Source organism: Glycine max, chromosome 11, assembly GCF_000004515.6.
Source record: "Glycine max cultivar Williams 82 chromosome 11, Glycine_max_v4.0, whole genome shotgun sequence".
NCBI classification, from domain to species: domain Eukaryota; kingdom Viridiplantae; phylum Streptophyta; class Magnoliopsida; order Fabales; family Fabaceae; genus Glycine; species Glycine max.
Window position 1 is genome coordinate 32,608,692 of NC_038247.2, and position 14,503 is coordinate 32,623,194.

At 32.3% G+C, this 14,503-nt stretch overlaps 2 protein-coding genes across 4 annotated transcripts; both read left to right on the forward strand.

Annotated features, from left to right (window-relative positions):
* Nucleotides 1-934: 934 nt before the first annotated feature.
* Nucleotides 935-3,101, forward strand: LOC100787378 (isoleucine N-monooxygenase 1). Its single transcript, XM_006591672.3, has 2 exons — nt 935-2,045; nt 2,423-3,101. The coding sequence occupies exons 1-2, from the start codon at nt 1,089-1,091 to the stop codon at nt 3,053-3,055; spliced, it is 1,590 nt and encodes a 529-aa protein (XP_006591735.1). The 5' UTR covers nt 935-1,088; the 3' UTR covers nt 3,056-3,101.
* Nucleotides 3,102-6,910: 3,809 nt separating this feature from the next.
* Nucleotides 6,911-13,700, forward strand: LOC100817322 (linoleate 13S-lipoxygenase 3-1, chloroplastic). Of its 3 annotated transcripts, none has more exons than XM_041006488.1 (5): nt 6,911-8,151; nt 8,675-8,868; nt 8,985-9,277; nt 11,474-11,599; nt 12,487-13,700. In XM_041006488.1, the coding sequence occupies exons 1-3, from the start codon at nt 7,818-7,820 to the stop codon at nt 9,018-9,020; spliced, it is 564 nt and encodes a 187-aa protein (XP_040862422.1). In that variant the 5' UTR covers nt 6,911-7,817; the 3' UTR covers nt 9,021-9,277; nt 11,474-11,599; nt 12,487-13,700. The 3 variants fall into 3 exon arrangements, with proteins under 3 accessions (XP_040862422.1, XP_040862421.1, XP_040862423.1); XM_041006489.1 differs by lacking the exons at nt 11,474-11,599; nt 12,487-13,700 and adding an exon at nt 9,627-9,830 and having other exon boundaries at nt 6,935-7,250; nt 7,831-8,151; XM_041006487.1 differs by lacking the exons at nt 11,474-11,599; nt 12,487-13,700 and adding an exon at nt 9,627-9,830.
* The last annotated feature ends 803 nt before the right edge of the window (nt 13,701-14,503 follow it).

Sequence of the window (14,503 nt, forward strand, 5' to 3'; positions counted from 1 at the left end):
TATAAATATTTTTTTATTTTTTTAAAAAATTATTCATATTTGTAGGCAAACACGTCCGTAGCCATATGTCATTTTTGTTATAGTGAAACATCCAAAAATTTTACTTTCAAAACATGATCTCTCGTGAGGGATAATATTAATTAAGATGTGGGTCAACGAAGCCATACTTGTGAAACATGAGAGGCATATGCAGCTCGGTGGCTTGTGAAACATCATACAGGCATGTGCAGCTCGGAGCGAATCTCCAACTTCTACACGACTCTGATGCATGCATACAAAACCATTTTTCAAATTTTTCGTACGTCGGAAGTGACAGGTGATGTTACTTTAGACACACAAGAAACTGACAATAATGCAGGGAGTGAGGGGGATTTTTTTCAATACATTTTAAATAAGTTATAGATAATATTTTTATAATCTTATGTTTCTCTCTTTATTATAGGGTCTTGTTAACGCACCTGTTAAGGAATTAAAATCATCGATTAATAAATTAAAATAAAAAAATATTTATAATACAAATTATAAGAAAAATTCAAAAAATTATCAACAACATAATATTTTATCTCTCAATAATAATATTTTTACTTTAAATTATTTTTAATAATAAAAAATTATGAGTCTTATAATTTTATGTTTCTCTTTTTATTATAGGATCTAACTAACAAATGCCTTTACCATTTGTTTTTATTATATAATTAATTTTTTGCTCACAAAATTAATATTTATAAAACTGGACAATAAAATATCTTGATTGGCCTGATACAATTTTTTCTATCAACCAAATTAACTAGTGTTTTAATTCAAGAGAAATGCTATAAGATATGATATGACAATGCAACAATAAGATATGACAATGCAACTCGATCTGAATTTAGAAAGATTGGCCCAATATGTAAATTTGGATAGATTTTTCCATCTGAATTTGATACACGCAACTCGATCGTGCCTATTTTAGCAACCGCATTATAAATAGGATCCCAAAAACAATGCAAGAGTGACCAAGAACTTAGCACATTATTAGTGATCATATCAAAGTTGAAACCTAGCACTTTTTTTTTTCTTCAATTGAATACCCGTTTTCCATCGTTATGGGTTATGCCCCTGCTTTCATATGGCCCCACCTTCAATCTTTTCTAATTTATTTGATTGTAATGTTTTGTGGCTTTACCATCACCAAAATCTTGAGATATCACTTAGTGGTAAAGCCCAAACTGCCCCCAGGTCCAAAACCATGGCCTATAGTAGGTAACCTTCCTCAAATGCTTGCAAACAAACCTGTGTTTTGCTGGATACACAATCTTATGCAAGAAATGAAAACCGAAATTGCATGTATCCGCCTAGGAAATGTCCACGTAATCCCAGTGACATGTCCCAGCATTGCTTGTGAATTTTTGAGAAAGCATGATGTTAATTTTGCATCAAGACCACTAACCATGGCCACTGATATCATGTCTAGTGGTTATGTGACAATAGCTATTGTACCCTTTGGGGAACAATGGAAGAAAATGAGGAGAATCGTTGTCAACGAATTATTCTCCCCCCTCAGGCACCAATGGCTTCAAGGAAAAAGGAATGGAGAAGCTGATAACATCATGTTTTATGTCTACAACAAATGCAAAAATGTGAACAATGGGGGCCTTGTGAATGTCAGAGATGTTGCGCAACATTATTGTTGCAATGTGACTAGAAAATTGATTTTTAATACAAGGTACTTTGGAAAGGGTAGGGAGGATGGAGGCCCTGGTTTAGAGGAAGTAGAACATGTGAATACTATTTTCACATTGCTTAAGCATGTTTATGCCTTTTCTGTTTCTGATTATATCCCGTGCTTGAGGATTCTTGATTTAGATGGCCATAAGAGCAAGGTGAAGAAAGGTATGAGGACGATGAAGAAGTATCATGATCCAATCATTGAAAAGAGAATGAAGCAATGGAATGATGGATCAAAGACCGTTGAAGAGGACTTGCTGGATGTTCTCATCTCACTCAAAGATGTCAACAATAATCCTACATTGACATTGAAGGAAATCAAGGCCCTAACTATTGTAATACATTCTTTCCTTTCGTTAACTCGATCTTCCCCTTGCATGATCACTTCATCACCAATCTTAGATTTTTATGAACTTAAGAAAATGTCACCAATAAATTTGTTAACCTCAAAATTAAAGTTCTGCCTAACTTAAAAAAAAAATGATTTCCATAAAAGATGTTAAGATAAACCATTGTTGACATTGTCCAAAACCAAGGCACAAACTATAGTAATAATTGTTTTCACATCTTTTCATTCTTTTGTTTTGTTTCTATTATACATGCATCAACACTTTCAAATTCACGTGTAGATTATTAATAGAAACCATACATACATATACATTCATGTTAATTAAATAGATTAACAAAAAAATAATAACAATCAAACATGTAGGAACTTATGCTTGGAGGAGCAGACAATCCGTCAAATGCAGTTGAATGTGCACTTGCAGAAATGATAAATCAGCCATATATACTTCAGCAAGCCACTGAAGAAGTGGATAAGGTTGTAGGTAAACAAAGAATGGTGCAAGAATCAGATATTACAAATCTCAATTATGTAAAGGCTTGTGTAAGAGAAGCTTTTCGCCTTCATCCTGTTGTGCCTTTCAATCCTCCCCATGTCTCAACAAATGACACAATGGTTGGCAATTATTTTATTCCAAAGGGTAGCCATGTGCTACTAAGCAGACATGGACTTGGGAGAAACCTTAAAGTGTGGAATAATGAACCTCACAAGTTCAAGCCTGAACGCCACATAAAGAATGATGGATCTATGATTGTTTTGTCAGAGCCAGATTTAAAGTTCATATCATTTGGCACTGGAAGGAGAGGTTGTCCTGCAATAGTACTTGGTTCTACAATGACTGTAATGTTATTGGCTAGGTTGGTTCATGCCTTCTCTTGGAGTGCACCTCCAAATGTATCAAGTGTCAACCTTGTTAAGGCTAATAATGGGGTTATGCTTCTTGAGCCACTCGTGTTAGTAGCCAAGCCAAGATTAACACCAGGGTTTTACTATACGTAATAGTTAAATGCAAAAAATAAATCAGGAAGAGGTTGTGATTTGTGAATGCATGTTGGCTTCAGGAGTTGAATCACATTTAAAAAAAAAAAAGGTGTTATAGACATAGACATGAGAGGGACCAAATAATCATTTAAATAAATTTATGATGCGGACTTAAGCATGAGAGGAGTCAAATCACATTTAAAAAAATTGAGTGATCTTTTCCTAATTTCTTATGGTGATGTCATTTTGCATTATTATGAGTTCTCTCATCATTGTGTATAAAGAAGTATGTGTTTTTCCGTAAAAAAAAAAAAAAAAAAATAGTTGTATGGTATGTAAGTTGCTTTTTATTAAAAAAGAATAATGATTGAGGAAATGGTCAACATTATAATTTGTGCTTTAATTCCTTACTCGTCCTTTCTTTTTCTTCTTTCATATTATCATTCAATAATAATTGAAATTAAATCTAAAAAAAATTAAGGCGCGACCCATAACTTAAAAACAAAAATAAAAGTGACGAAAAATACAAAAAAAAATGAAAAACAAACATAGAATGGAAAACTAAAAAAATAAGAGAAATCCAAAAAATACAAAGAGTAAAAACTAAAATTAAAACTTTTGGTTCCCATTTTAGCTAGGTGTGTCTCCAAGTCCTTCTTTTCCTTTGTCGCCCCAACCTTACCATTTTTTCTGTACCAGTAAGCAGAAAGCAATGACAGTTCACAATCTTTGGTCAATCGTATAGACATAGTACTCCCTCCTCCTCGTGAGATTTTCCTACACCAAAACAAAAATGAATTAAAGACATGAGACAATCATGCTGGATTAGGGTATTACCTGTAAATATTATAAGGGTATACCTACAAACCTTCACTTAATTTATTGATACATGTCTATTGATAAACGTGGCTTTGCTATTGCCACGAGTGGTTCAGCCAAAAGCCTATCATTGAGTGAAGAAATGTAATGAAGTGCTCAGATACATATTTTTAATATTTTATAACATTAATGCTTTTAATTAATATCCAATGCATCAGAAAAATTCAAAGACATTTTTATAATAGTGCATTATTGACACCTAAACTTAGCTTATAAACTAAAAAATTTTGCACTTTTTCACACTTCAGTACACGATATTAGGTTAATTAATAACTTGACTCTCCTATTTTGTGATTCATTTGCCGTATTTAATTAAACAACATTGTTGTTTCACGTATAAAGTTACCTCATAAATATTTATTTTTTTATTCATAAAAATTAAATAAGATAAATGTCAAAAAATTTATAACAACGCATTATGTTCAATCAACTCAGTTGATGTCATTCATTCATATAAATGTTACTTAATTTAAAGTTGGTACAATTCTACAGCTAATCTTGGTTTTGCTACTGCCACAAGTGGATCCGCAAGAAACATATTAATGGTTAACACATTAGGAGGCGCATTCCAAGTGAAGCCATGGAGCAACCTAGCCAACAACATTACAGTCATTGTGGTTTCAAGCGTTATTCCTGGACAACCATGCCTTCCCGTGTCGAATGATATCAACCTTAAATGGTTCTGTCAAAACTACATCCGATCCATAAGTACTCTTAAGGTGGCGTTCTGGCTTGAGCTAGAGGGGTTCATAATTCCACACTTTTGGGTTTCTCCCAAGACCACTTATGCTTAGTAGTATATGACTACCCTTACAAAAAGCTTCGTTCGCACAAGCCTTCACTTAGTTGAGCTTAGGAATATCTGATTCTTGGACTAGTCTCTTTCCACCTACTACATTTTCCAATTCTTTCGTGGCTTTGTTGGAGCAATTTTGGCTGATTTATCATTTCTGCTAATGCCCATTCAGTTGCATTTGCTGGATTGTCCACCACTGCCATCATCTTCCTATCTTCCTACAAGAAGTTTAATCAAGTTGTAGTTGTTAATATATATATATATATATATATTAACATTCCCTCTCGATCTATCTGCCACAAATTCTATTATACATATTTGTTAAACAATAAACAATTAGCTAGGGAACATTTTCGTTATTTATTTAGAAATAAAAAAATTTAAATTTAAATTTCTTTGAAGCTATTAATCATTATGTTATTTTTCAAATAATAATAATAATAAGATTTTTTTAATTAATACTTTTTTGGAAAATTTAGCATTGAATTGAATTAGGAAAATAAAAAATAAATAAGTTAAACTGTTTATAAGATTTAAAAGCTAAATTGAAAATTATAATTTATTAAAAAAAATAGAATTGAAAATCAAAATTTTAAAAATGAAAAAAGATCAAAATTAAAAGACACCTAGTAAATAAAGTTAAAAAATGTTATAGCATTAAAATAATTTATAATAACTAATTTTTAAATTCTAAAATTTTGAGTGTAAAAGGTATTCGATCTCCATCATTTATCTATTAATAAGCATAAAATTTGAGAATAAAATTTTTCAAAACAATTAGGAATAAAAAATATAATTATATTAAAAGTAAAATAATAGAGGATAAAATTTGCAAATTTCATAAAAATTAAAAATAAAGTATATCAAATTAATTTGTTGAAAATAAATTTTGTAAAAAACTAAAAAATTAGGATTAAAAAGTACAGTTTACCTAATATTTACAACTTATATAGCAGTTGTTAATACAAATTAACCGTCAAGTTAACCAGGTAGAGTTAGATTCTTGCACGCTTTCTCTGTAGATGGATTTCGGCACCCCTTTTACCAATATAATTAGCAATCATATACGAATATTTTCTATTAATGATAAAAAGAAACATATCATCATGTATAATAACTAATAAGTCATATCAATCGTAATTTATAAATATTGAATAAGAGTAAAAATCTGTTTTATACTAATAATTGCAGTAGTGCATGATTATTAAATTTTTTAATATATATATATATATATATATATATATATATATATATATATATATATATATAATGCTCAGGTAGAGTACAAATATGATATGCATATAAGGTGTCATGAATTGTTGCCCTTCATTTGTCCTGCTGGCCTGAGTGGACCAGTTTAATAATATTCCTACCTTGCGGAAAAATAATGTTATGTTTTTTGTGATCAGAGATTTTTTTTAATATAATACTTTAGTTTCGTAATGTAGATTTTTTCCCTTAACATAACTCTAGCCACTTTTATACAATCATTTCGATCTTAATTTTAAACACCTTTTGATTTAAAAATTTAAAAATAATAAAAGGAATAAAAATTTCAAAAATATATATAAAAAAATTCTCCTAGTGATCGAGCTTAAATGATGTCATGAAAGTGACCGTTATGAAGGACATGTCCCTTCTCGCTTGTATGAACAAGCAATCTTCCCGTTTTTCCACCCGGTTCTTCTGCATCACCAATTCACTCCTTAAACCTTCCAAATGTGTTAGTGGTATGGCTGAACTATTTAGTTTATGTTAAAATATTTGTTATGAATTAGTATCCATCAATAATTATTATATTAATTTTTAGTATCGGCAATCGATCATTCAAGATAAGATACTTATCATATGTATATTACCTATTATTATTTTATATGAGAGTATGGATAAGATTAATCTTGTGATAAGTTAGGTTATTAGTAGATAATTTATTTGAGAGGTCCCTATCTATTTTTAAGGGATTATTAATGTATTATTTCATAAAGTAAATTCATTTTTTATTTCATTTTTTATTTTTTATGATGGTCTCTCTCACTACTAAAAAATACTTGTTTTTTTACAATAAGATAATTATACAAAAATTGTCAATATAACAAGGTGACATTTTATAATTAAAATTATTATAATTTATTTTTATGACGCATATTCTAAGACGATCGTATAAAAATCGTCTTATAATGTGACATAATAATATTTTCGTAATTAGTGAAAACTTAAACTACCACCAATTTCTTAAAAAACCGCCTTCGTATCTGTTCATTTAGTACTAACCCTAGCTTGTTCTCATTCATTTCATTTTTCGTGGTTTCAATCTCAGGCATAAGGCTCCCGCGTCGCACCCCACTCCTCCCCTCCAAACCCTCCCAGCCACGCTCCCTCGCACGTGAGGCTCTTGCGTCGCAGCAACAACTCCGCAATACTTGACTCGAGAATGAGCCATTCATTCATTCCAAGGGACGACCCCTGACGCTTCCACTCTTTCTTTGGTGGCGGCATCGTTTTCTCTCCGCTTTACCCATTCATTCATTCACGTTCTTTGTAAGTCCCCTTTACTCCTTCTATCATCATTGGTAAGTCCCCTTTGCTTTTGATTGCGATCGTTTGTGCCCGTGAGAGTTATTTTTTTTTCTCATTTGGATATTTTGCCGAGCACCTGGTGCATGTAAAATCAAAAGGTGCAATGCAATGCGATGTGATGCGATGCGATGCACAGTAGTAGTTTAATAATGTAGTGTCTCTTAGATACATATAACGATCTGGGAAATCCAGATGAAGGAGTTGAGCTTACCAGACCAACTCTCGGTGGATCCCAAAATCATCCATACCCAAGACGCTGTCGTACTGGCCGCGCTCCCACTGATATAAGTAACATTAACAACTCAATCACTAAGAACTGATTCTTACATGTATAAAAAAATTGACCATTCACTTTATTATAAGTATATACTAATACAGTTCTTAAGGCATTGACTGTGCCAGGATTTTTTTTTTGTAAATTACGCTTAAAATACTCTCTTTTTTTTAATAAAAAAGTTAATGGGTGAGGAGAGAATTGATGAGTTTTACGTTATACAAGTTACTTGGCATATATAACACAGTAAATTGATGAGTGTTACAGATATGCATGCTGAGAGTCGTGTGGAGATGCCACTGCCTATGTACGTACCAAGAGACGAACAATTTGATGAGTCTAAGCTGAACACATTCTTAATCAAGAGGCTCAAGGCAGTGGTCCATAACTTGATCCCTGGTCTTAAGGCTAGTCTTTCTGCTAATAACCATGACTTCAATAGATTTTCAGACATTGACGACCTTTACAGTGATGGCCTGCCCTTGCAAGATGAAATTTTGAAGAAAATTCCATTGTTACAAGTGCTCACAAAGATACAAGAATGCAGCCAGGGGCTTCTTAAGTATGACACTCCCAAGATTATTTCTAGTGAGTGTCCCCTTGTCTTGTTTTTCTAATTATTAGAATTTTGGCCTAAACTAATTTCACCTTCATAACTAAACCTCACTTATTTACCTCTTAGTTGTTAGATTTTAATTTTTGATCTCTTTGTTATATTAACTATCGGCGTGCCTTGATTTATGGAGTATATAGATAAAAGATACATATGGCCTAAACTGCTATATATTGTGTAATTTAAGAAACTTTTTGCCTGCCTACCTATTATTTGGTGCAACTGGGCTTAAGGAGAATGTATTCTTTAATGTTACTGTTTTGACTTTGAAAGTATGAATTGAAGCATATATATAACTAGGTCCGTAAAAGGAGGACTTCCACATTACTGTCAACGGTTCCTAGCCAGATTGGATTAAGCTTCATGAGAATTCATCGATGATTATAATTAGTGTTTATTAGCATACGTGGGACTAATATATAATTATTTTTGCAACCAAGTTGTTGTATTTGCTTTTCTGGTTGATTAAACTAATGATCTCATGTGTTTATCATGTAGAGGACAAGTTTTCCTGGCTGCGAGATGATGAATTTTCCCGGCAAGCAATAGCAGGAGTCAACCCTGTTAACATTGAGGGGCTTAAAGTTTTCCCACTGGTGAGCAAACTCGACCCGGAAACATATGACCACCAAGATTCTGCACTCAAAAAAGAGCATATTCTAGGACAACTTAATGGCATGACCGTGCAACAGGTACGTACCTTCAAAATCCTTAATTAAATGACTAATAGTGTGTTGTTTCCAAATCCCATTAGTTCTCTTAAACAATCGGGCCCCTAGTACTAACTTTATTCCTTTGAATTTGTCAGGCAATAGTGGAAAATAAGCTGTTTATGGTAAAGTAACGCGATGTCTATGTTCCATTTCTTGACGGGATCAATGCCCTTTATGGGAGAAAATCCTATGCTACCCGCACCATATTTTTCTTGATACCGCTTGGCACTCTCAAGCCTATTGCTATAGAGCTTAGCCTCGGACCAAGTTTCGGATGAAAACGTGTAGTTACTCCTCCTGTGGATGCAACTACAAATTGGAAGTGGCAGCTTGCCAAAGCTCATGTGTGTGCCAATGATGCTGGGGTGCACCAACTTGTTAACCATTGGTAAGCGAACCATATAAAGTATTTAACTACAAATTACATGCACGTAGATAATGAGACTAAGAAGATTTGTTAATGCAGTGATTGTTTTTCCTTTCATTTTTAATGAGGCTAAGAAGACTTCTTAATGAAACTAAAAGTATCTACTTGGTTGTGCCATTGGCTGCATTTCTCTGGTTCATTTGCTGAACTAAATTGATGTTGCAGCTCTAAATGCTATTGTATCTCACTTGTGTACATCCTGTTTTGTTTCTTCTGCGGTAGGATAACAAATTTTGTAATTCATATAAGTGTTAGGTATTGATTTGGACAGTAATTCCATATCTAAAAGGGTCTTGTTTCCATTTTCCAGTACCTCTTGAGGTTGTATCTTATTTATCCTCTATCATCTGAAATCGTCAAGGCAAATGGGGTAATGATGGAAAAAGCATGGACTGGGACACTGGATCGTGTGCAGACATTTTGGGGCCTAAGACGAAAATGTTAAAGGGTCTTTTTTTTACAAAAATTTTAAAGAGACTTAGTACATTATATAAAATATCAATTTTTATATTAATCTTCTAGCTTTTTTAGCTGCAAAATCAATATTATTTATAGGTGGTTGTTTTATAACATTTTTCTCGTTGTCAGTATGATATATCAGTGGTTGTTTTATCACATTTTCACCTATTGAACTTGCTTCTGCGTCATTTTTATGAATAATAACAAATTTATCAAAGGCACCACATTGAGATTCAATTAGCTTTTCAACTTTTCATTTTTTCTTCACGTTGAGTCGCAGAGACAAAGTTTGATCAATAGACAATAGGTTTCATTCAAGGGAAGGAGAAAAATATTTTTTTCTTATGAACAGAAGATGAGGAGATGAAAAAACGTGAAGAATGGAGTTTTGAGAGTGAGATATGTTAGTTAGGGAATTGGGATGGGTTAAAAAAAGTTAATAGGGATTTACTTTTTTGGGATAAATAAAATGTTTTAAATGACATTAATTGTGATATTGGTTAATTTTTAAAAAGTTGATATTGATTGACTAATTTTTAGGAAAGAGAGAGATTCTAAATTATTTTATTTTGATCAGTTAAAATTTGTTAATAGTTAGTAATAAAAAAAAATTACGGACCTAAAAAATTATTTTTTTAGGGGGCCTTAGGCTGATGCCTAATTTGTCTACTAATTTGCACGGCCCTGCTGGGACAGCATACAATCTCATGCTTTATATGCTAGCTAGTCATGTAAGTCACTTTTCTCCAAGTAATTCTTTGCATAAGAACTTATGATGAATTTTCTACTATACCTTTCAAATTTGGAATATTATACATTATTAACAGTGGGATAAATTAAACCCATAAACACACACACAACGGAAGAAATAAAGAGAGAGAAGAACTTTTTATTTTTACCACACTAACTCACACACTCACTGGAGGAAGAGAGAAATAAAACTAAATTTCATTCACTCAATTTATTTAATTGATCATTCATATTCCTAATGTGGCACACGGAGGTGCTTTTATAGGTAGATTATAATAATAAAACATCATAAACTTGGTGCTTAAGATAAACTAATGTCGGTGGCACTAGCTGTACTTCTTAAAGTCTAAGCTAATGATTGTGCAAAAAATGAAAACGGGGCCTCCATTCAGATTTCATAGGCGGTGCAGTAACTTTTTATGAGCTGCTTTGAATTCAACATTCCAATCTTCTACATATGCAGCTTGTAAAACTTCCAACTTAATTTAATTTTTTTAACCGACATATATTAAGAGGTTAAAATATAATTTAGATTACTCATTTGATTTTTTTTAGTCTCTTAAAGTGTCTTTTAGTCTTAGAGTGTATATTAGATTAAAATATTATTCTGTCAATTTTGGCGTATGTGATAAACACTTATATGATGTGTGACATCTCTACCAGTTTGTCAATTAATATCAAGTTAATCAAATTAATATGATAAATTGACAAAATGAAAATAATATTAAAACAAGTTACCGCTAAAATTACATTTTAGAATGATATGTTTTTCCAATCTTTTTTGTATTTTTCATTTATGAATTTAATGCTTATACATTGACAATGTAAAACAGTCTTACACTATCATTCAATCACACATTATTATTTAAATTAGTACTCAAGGACTAAGTACAATGGCACTAATAGAAATATGTCTCACAAATTCAACTCTTTATGTGAGTACTCAAGGACAAGCCGTGATTGAAAAGGTCACAAGGCCATATCTTGGGAAATCAGCTTCAATCTCACAGAGCATACTAAAATTGAATGCTCCAGAAACCAGAGTCGTCTCATATGAAGCAGATAATGGTTCAGGTAAAGTCTGATTCCATCATCTATTTTGAGTAATATATTTATTATAAAAGAAATCATTGTTTATTGATGCACTAACTTTATTCCATCATCTTTTAATATAACTACTGTGCATTTGTTACTAAGCATTTCAAGCTATGTATATTTTGCGCAAAATAGCAGCTAGACAATGCAAAATAGTGTATTTGTTCTTCTAAATGTAAATAGTGTTTTTTTAAAAAGCAATAAGTGTGTTTAGCTCCTTTTCTAATGCTTAGCACTAGTGTTTGAAGTTTGGGATTGCTTCTAGTTGCTCTAGTACTTGGCCTTATTTATAGATTCAAGCGTTGGACTAAAGTTTCCAATACTTGTTATTCCAAAAGAAAAAAAAAACCAACGCAACACCTATGGTAAAAATTGGTATTAAAATGGATCTATAAATTTAATAAGGTTTTCTATCTTTTGTATTTAAAGGTCACCCACCAACCTTGGTTAGTTGTTTTAATTGGAGGATTAAATTGTTTGATGTTTGCATGTTGCTTGCTATAGAGATAACTTACTTTGAAACACAAAAAATGAGGCTATCGAGCAACTCAGTGGCTCTAGCGTCATACAACCTAGGTTTGGCATAAATAATTAGCATAAAGGCATAAATAATTAGCCTTGATTACTCATGAACAGTTTCTCTTGATGATTAGCATAAAGGCATATTGAGTTTTCACACACTCAAAGATAAATAAGTTGTCACACACTCAAATTTTGTTTTATTGAGTTTTTAGAAATACATAATCAATTTTTATTTTTCATATTATTTATAATTTCGTTCTTTTATTTCACTTATTTAAAATCTTAATTGCAAAATATTACTTAGTTTGTAACCATTTAATCTTTTGTGCTGAATATTTTATCAGCAATTGGGATTCATTGTTTAGGCCACGTGTTCCTACCCAAACGTACTTGTTCTTCTCTCACCATATATATGTAAGTGACCGTTCTTCTCACTCTCTGCACATTTTCTTATTTCTCAATTATTGACTGCAAATCTGCATTGCCATTTGATCGTGCCATCAAGCACGTGCATACGTCCACTTCATTTATTTGTTTTGTTATCTAGTTACCAGTCATGGGTGCTGTTTAAAAGTTTTATAGTCTTAGGCATAATTTATATGTAGAACTTAATACAATATCATGTGCTCCTGCATGTGCTGTATAGTGTTTCATAATTGACTTTAGTGTCAATTATTATGTAAATTTGTGCAATATATATGAAATTAAATGATTGTATTCAATTGTAAGTAAGGGACTTCATAAATCTTTAAATGATTATGATACTTTAAATTTTCATCAACCTACACTAAAGCTATGAGAGCCACCAAAAAAAAAAATCTAAGTTGGTTACGTAAAAAATCGTCTTAGAATGGTTGACATACTAAGGCGGTTATGCAGAAAACCGATTTAGAAAGTCACATACAGTACCATTATTCTAAGACGGTTATTCTAGAGAATGTGCTAAAGTACATACTTTCTACATCGGTTATGTGGGAAACCGGCTTAGAAAGCCTGCTACAGTATATACTTTCTAGATCGATTATTCACATAACTGTCTTAGAAATTAACCCACATTCTAAGACGGTTATTCAAATAACCGTCTTAGAAAGCCTTGTAAATTAAGACGGGTTCGAAACCGGCGTTGTATAGCCTACGACATTTTATGACACCCCTTTTTAAGACAAGTCAAAATCGTCGTAAATTGACCTAAATAACCGACTTAGAAAGGCTATATTCTAGTAGTGTCTTAATCATATTCTTTTAAATAATCTCTTAAATAGTGGATATATACAAATCATTTTAAGGTTAATTAAGGTTTCTATCGTCAATGCTCATAGGGATGAATGCAAATTTAAATGTCTTTGATAATCCATTAGGTTTTATCGTTATATTTAACATGTTATAATTTATATTTATGTGTCGGATGTTCTATAATTTTTCATTATATATGATTTCTGTATTAGTATTTACAAAATCTCACATCATTTAAGAGTTAAAATCAATAATTATTTATAAATATCTTCTTCTTTCAACATAGAGTTTTGGTTATGGATGTAAGAATTAGAGATAGGGCAAAGAGAAGAAGTCCTATGGTAGCACCAAGGATCAAATGGTGGCACTTGAAGGGTGAGAAACAAGGAATCTTCCAACAAAAGATATGGGAGGGATGGTGTGGACAATCACAAGGAAGTGCAAATGATATGTGGAACAAGACGTCCCAAGAGATTATTAAAGTGGTTAAAGAGACGTTGGGTGAATCTAGAGGTTTTGGACCTAGGGGTAAAGAATCGTGGTGGTGGAATGAAAGTGTTCAGAGCAAAGTTAGAGTAAAAAAGGAGTGTTTCAAGGAGTGGTCTAGGTGTAGAAATTCTGAAACTTGGGATAAGTATAAGATAGCTAGAAATGAAACCAAAAAGGCGGTGAGTGAGGCAAGAGCCCAAGCTTTTGACGCACTATACCAAGCTCTAGGAACCAGGAACGGAGAAAGATCTATATATAGGCTTGCTAAGGGTAGAGAGAGGAAGACTAGAGATTTGGATCACGTAAAGTGTGTTAAGGATGAAGAAGGCAAAGTCTTAGTGCATGAAAAAGATATCAAGGAAAGGTGGAAGGTGTATTTCCACAACTTATTTAATGATGGATATGGATATGACTCTAGCAGTCTAGACACAAGAGAAGAGGACCGGAACTATAAGTATTATCGTCGGATTCAGAAACAGGAAGTAAAGGAAGCGTTGAAAAGAATGAGTAACGGTAAGGCGGTGGGGCCAAACAACATACCTATTGAAGTGTGGAAAACTCTTGGAGATAGAGGTCTTGAGTGGCTCACCAAACTCTTTAATGAAATTATGAGGTCAAAACGCATGCCGGAAGAATGGA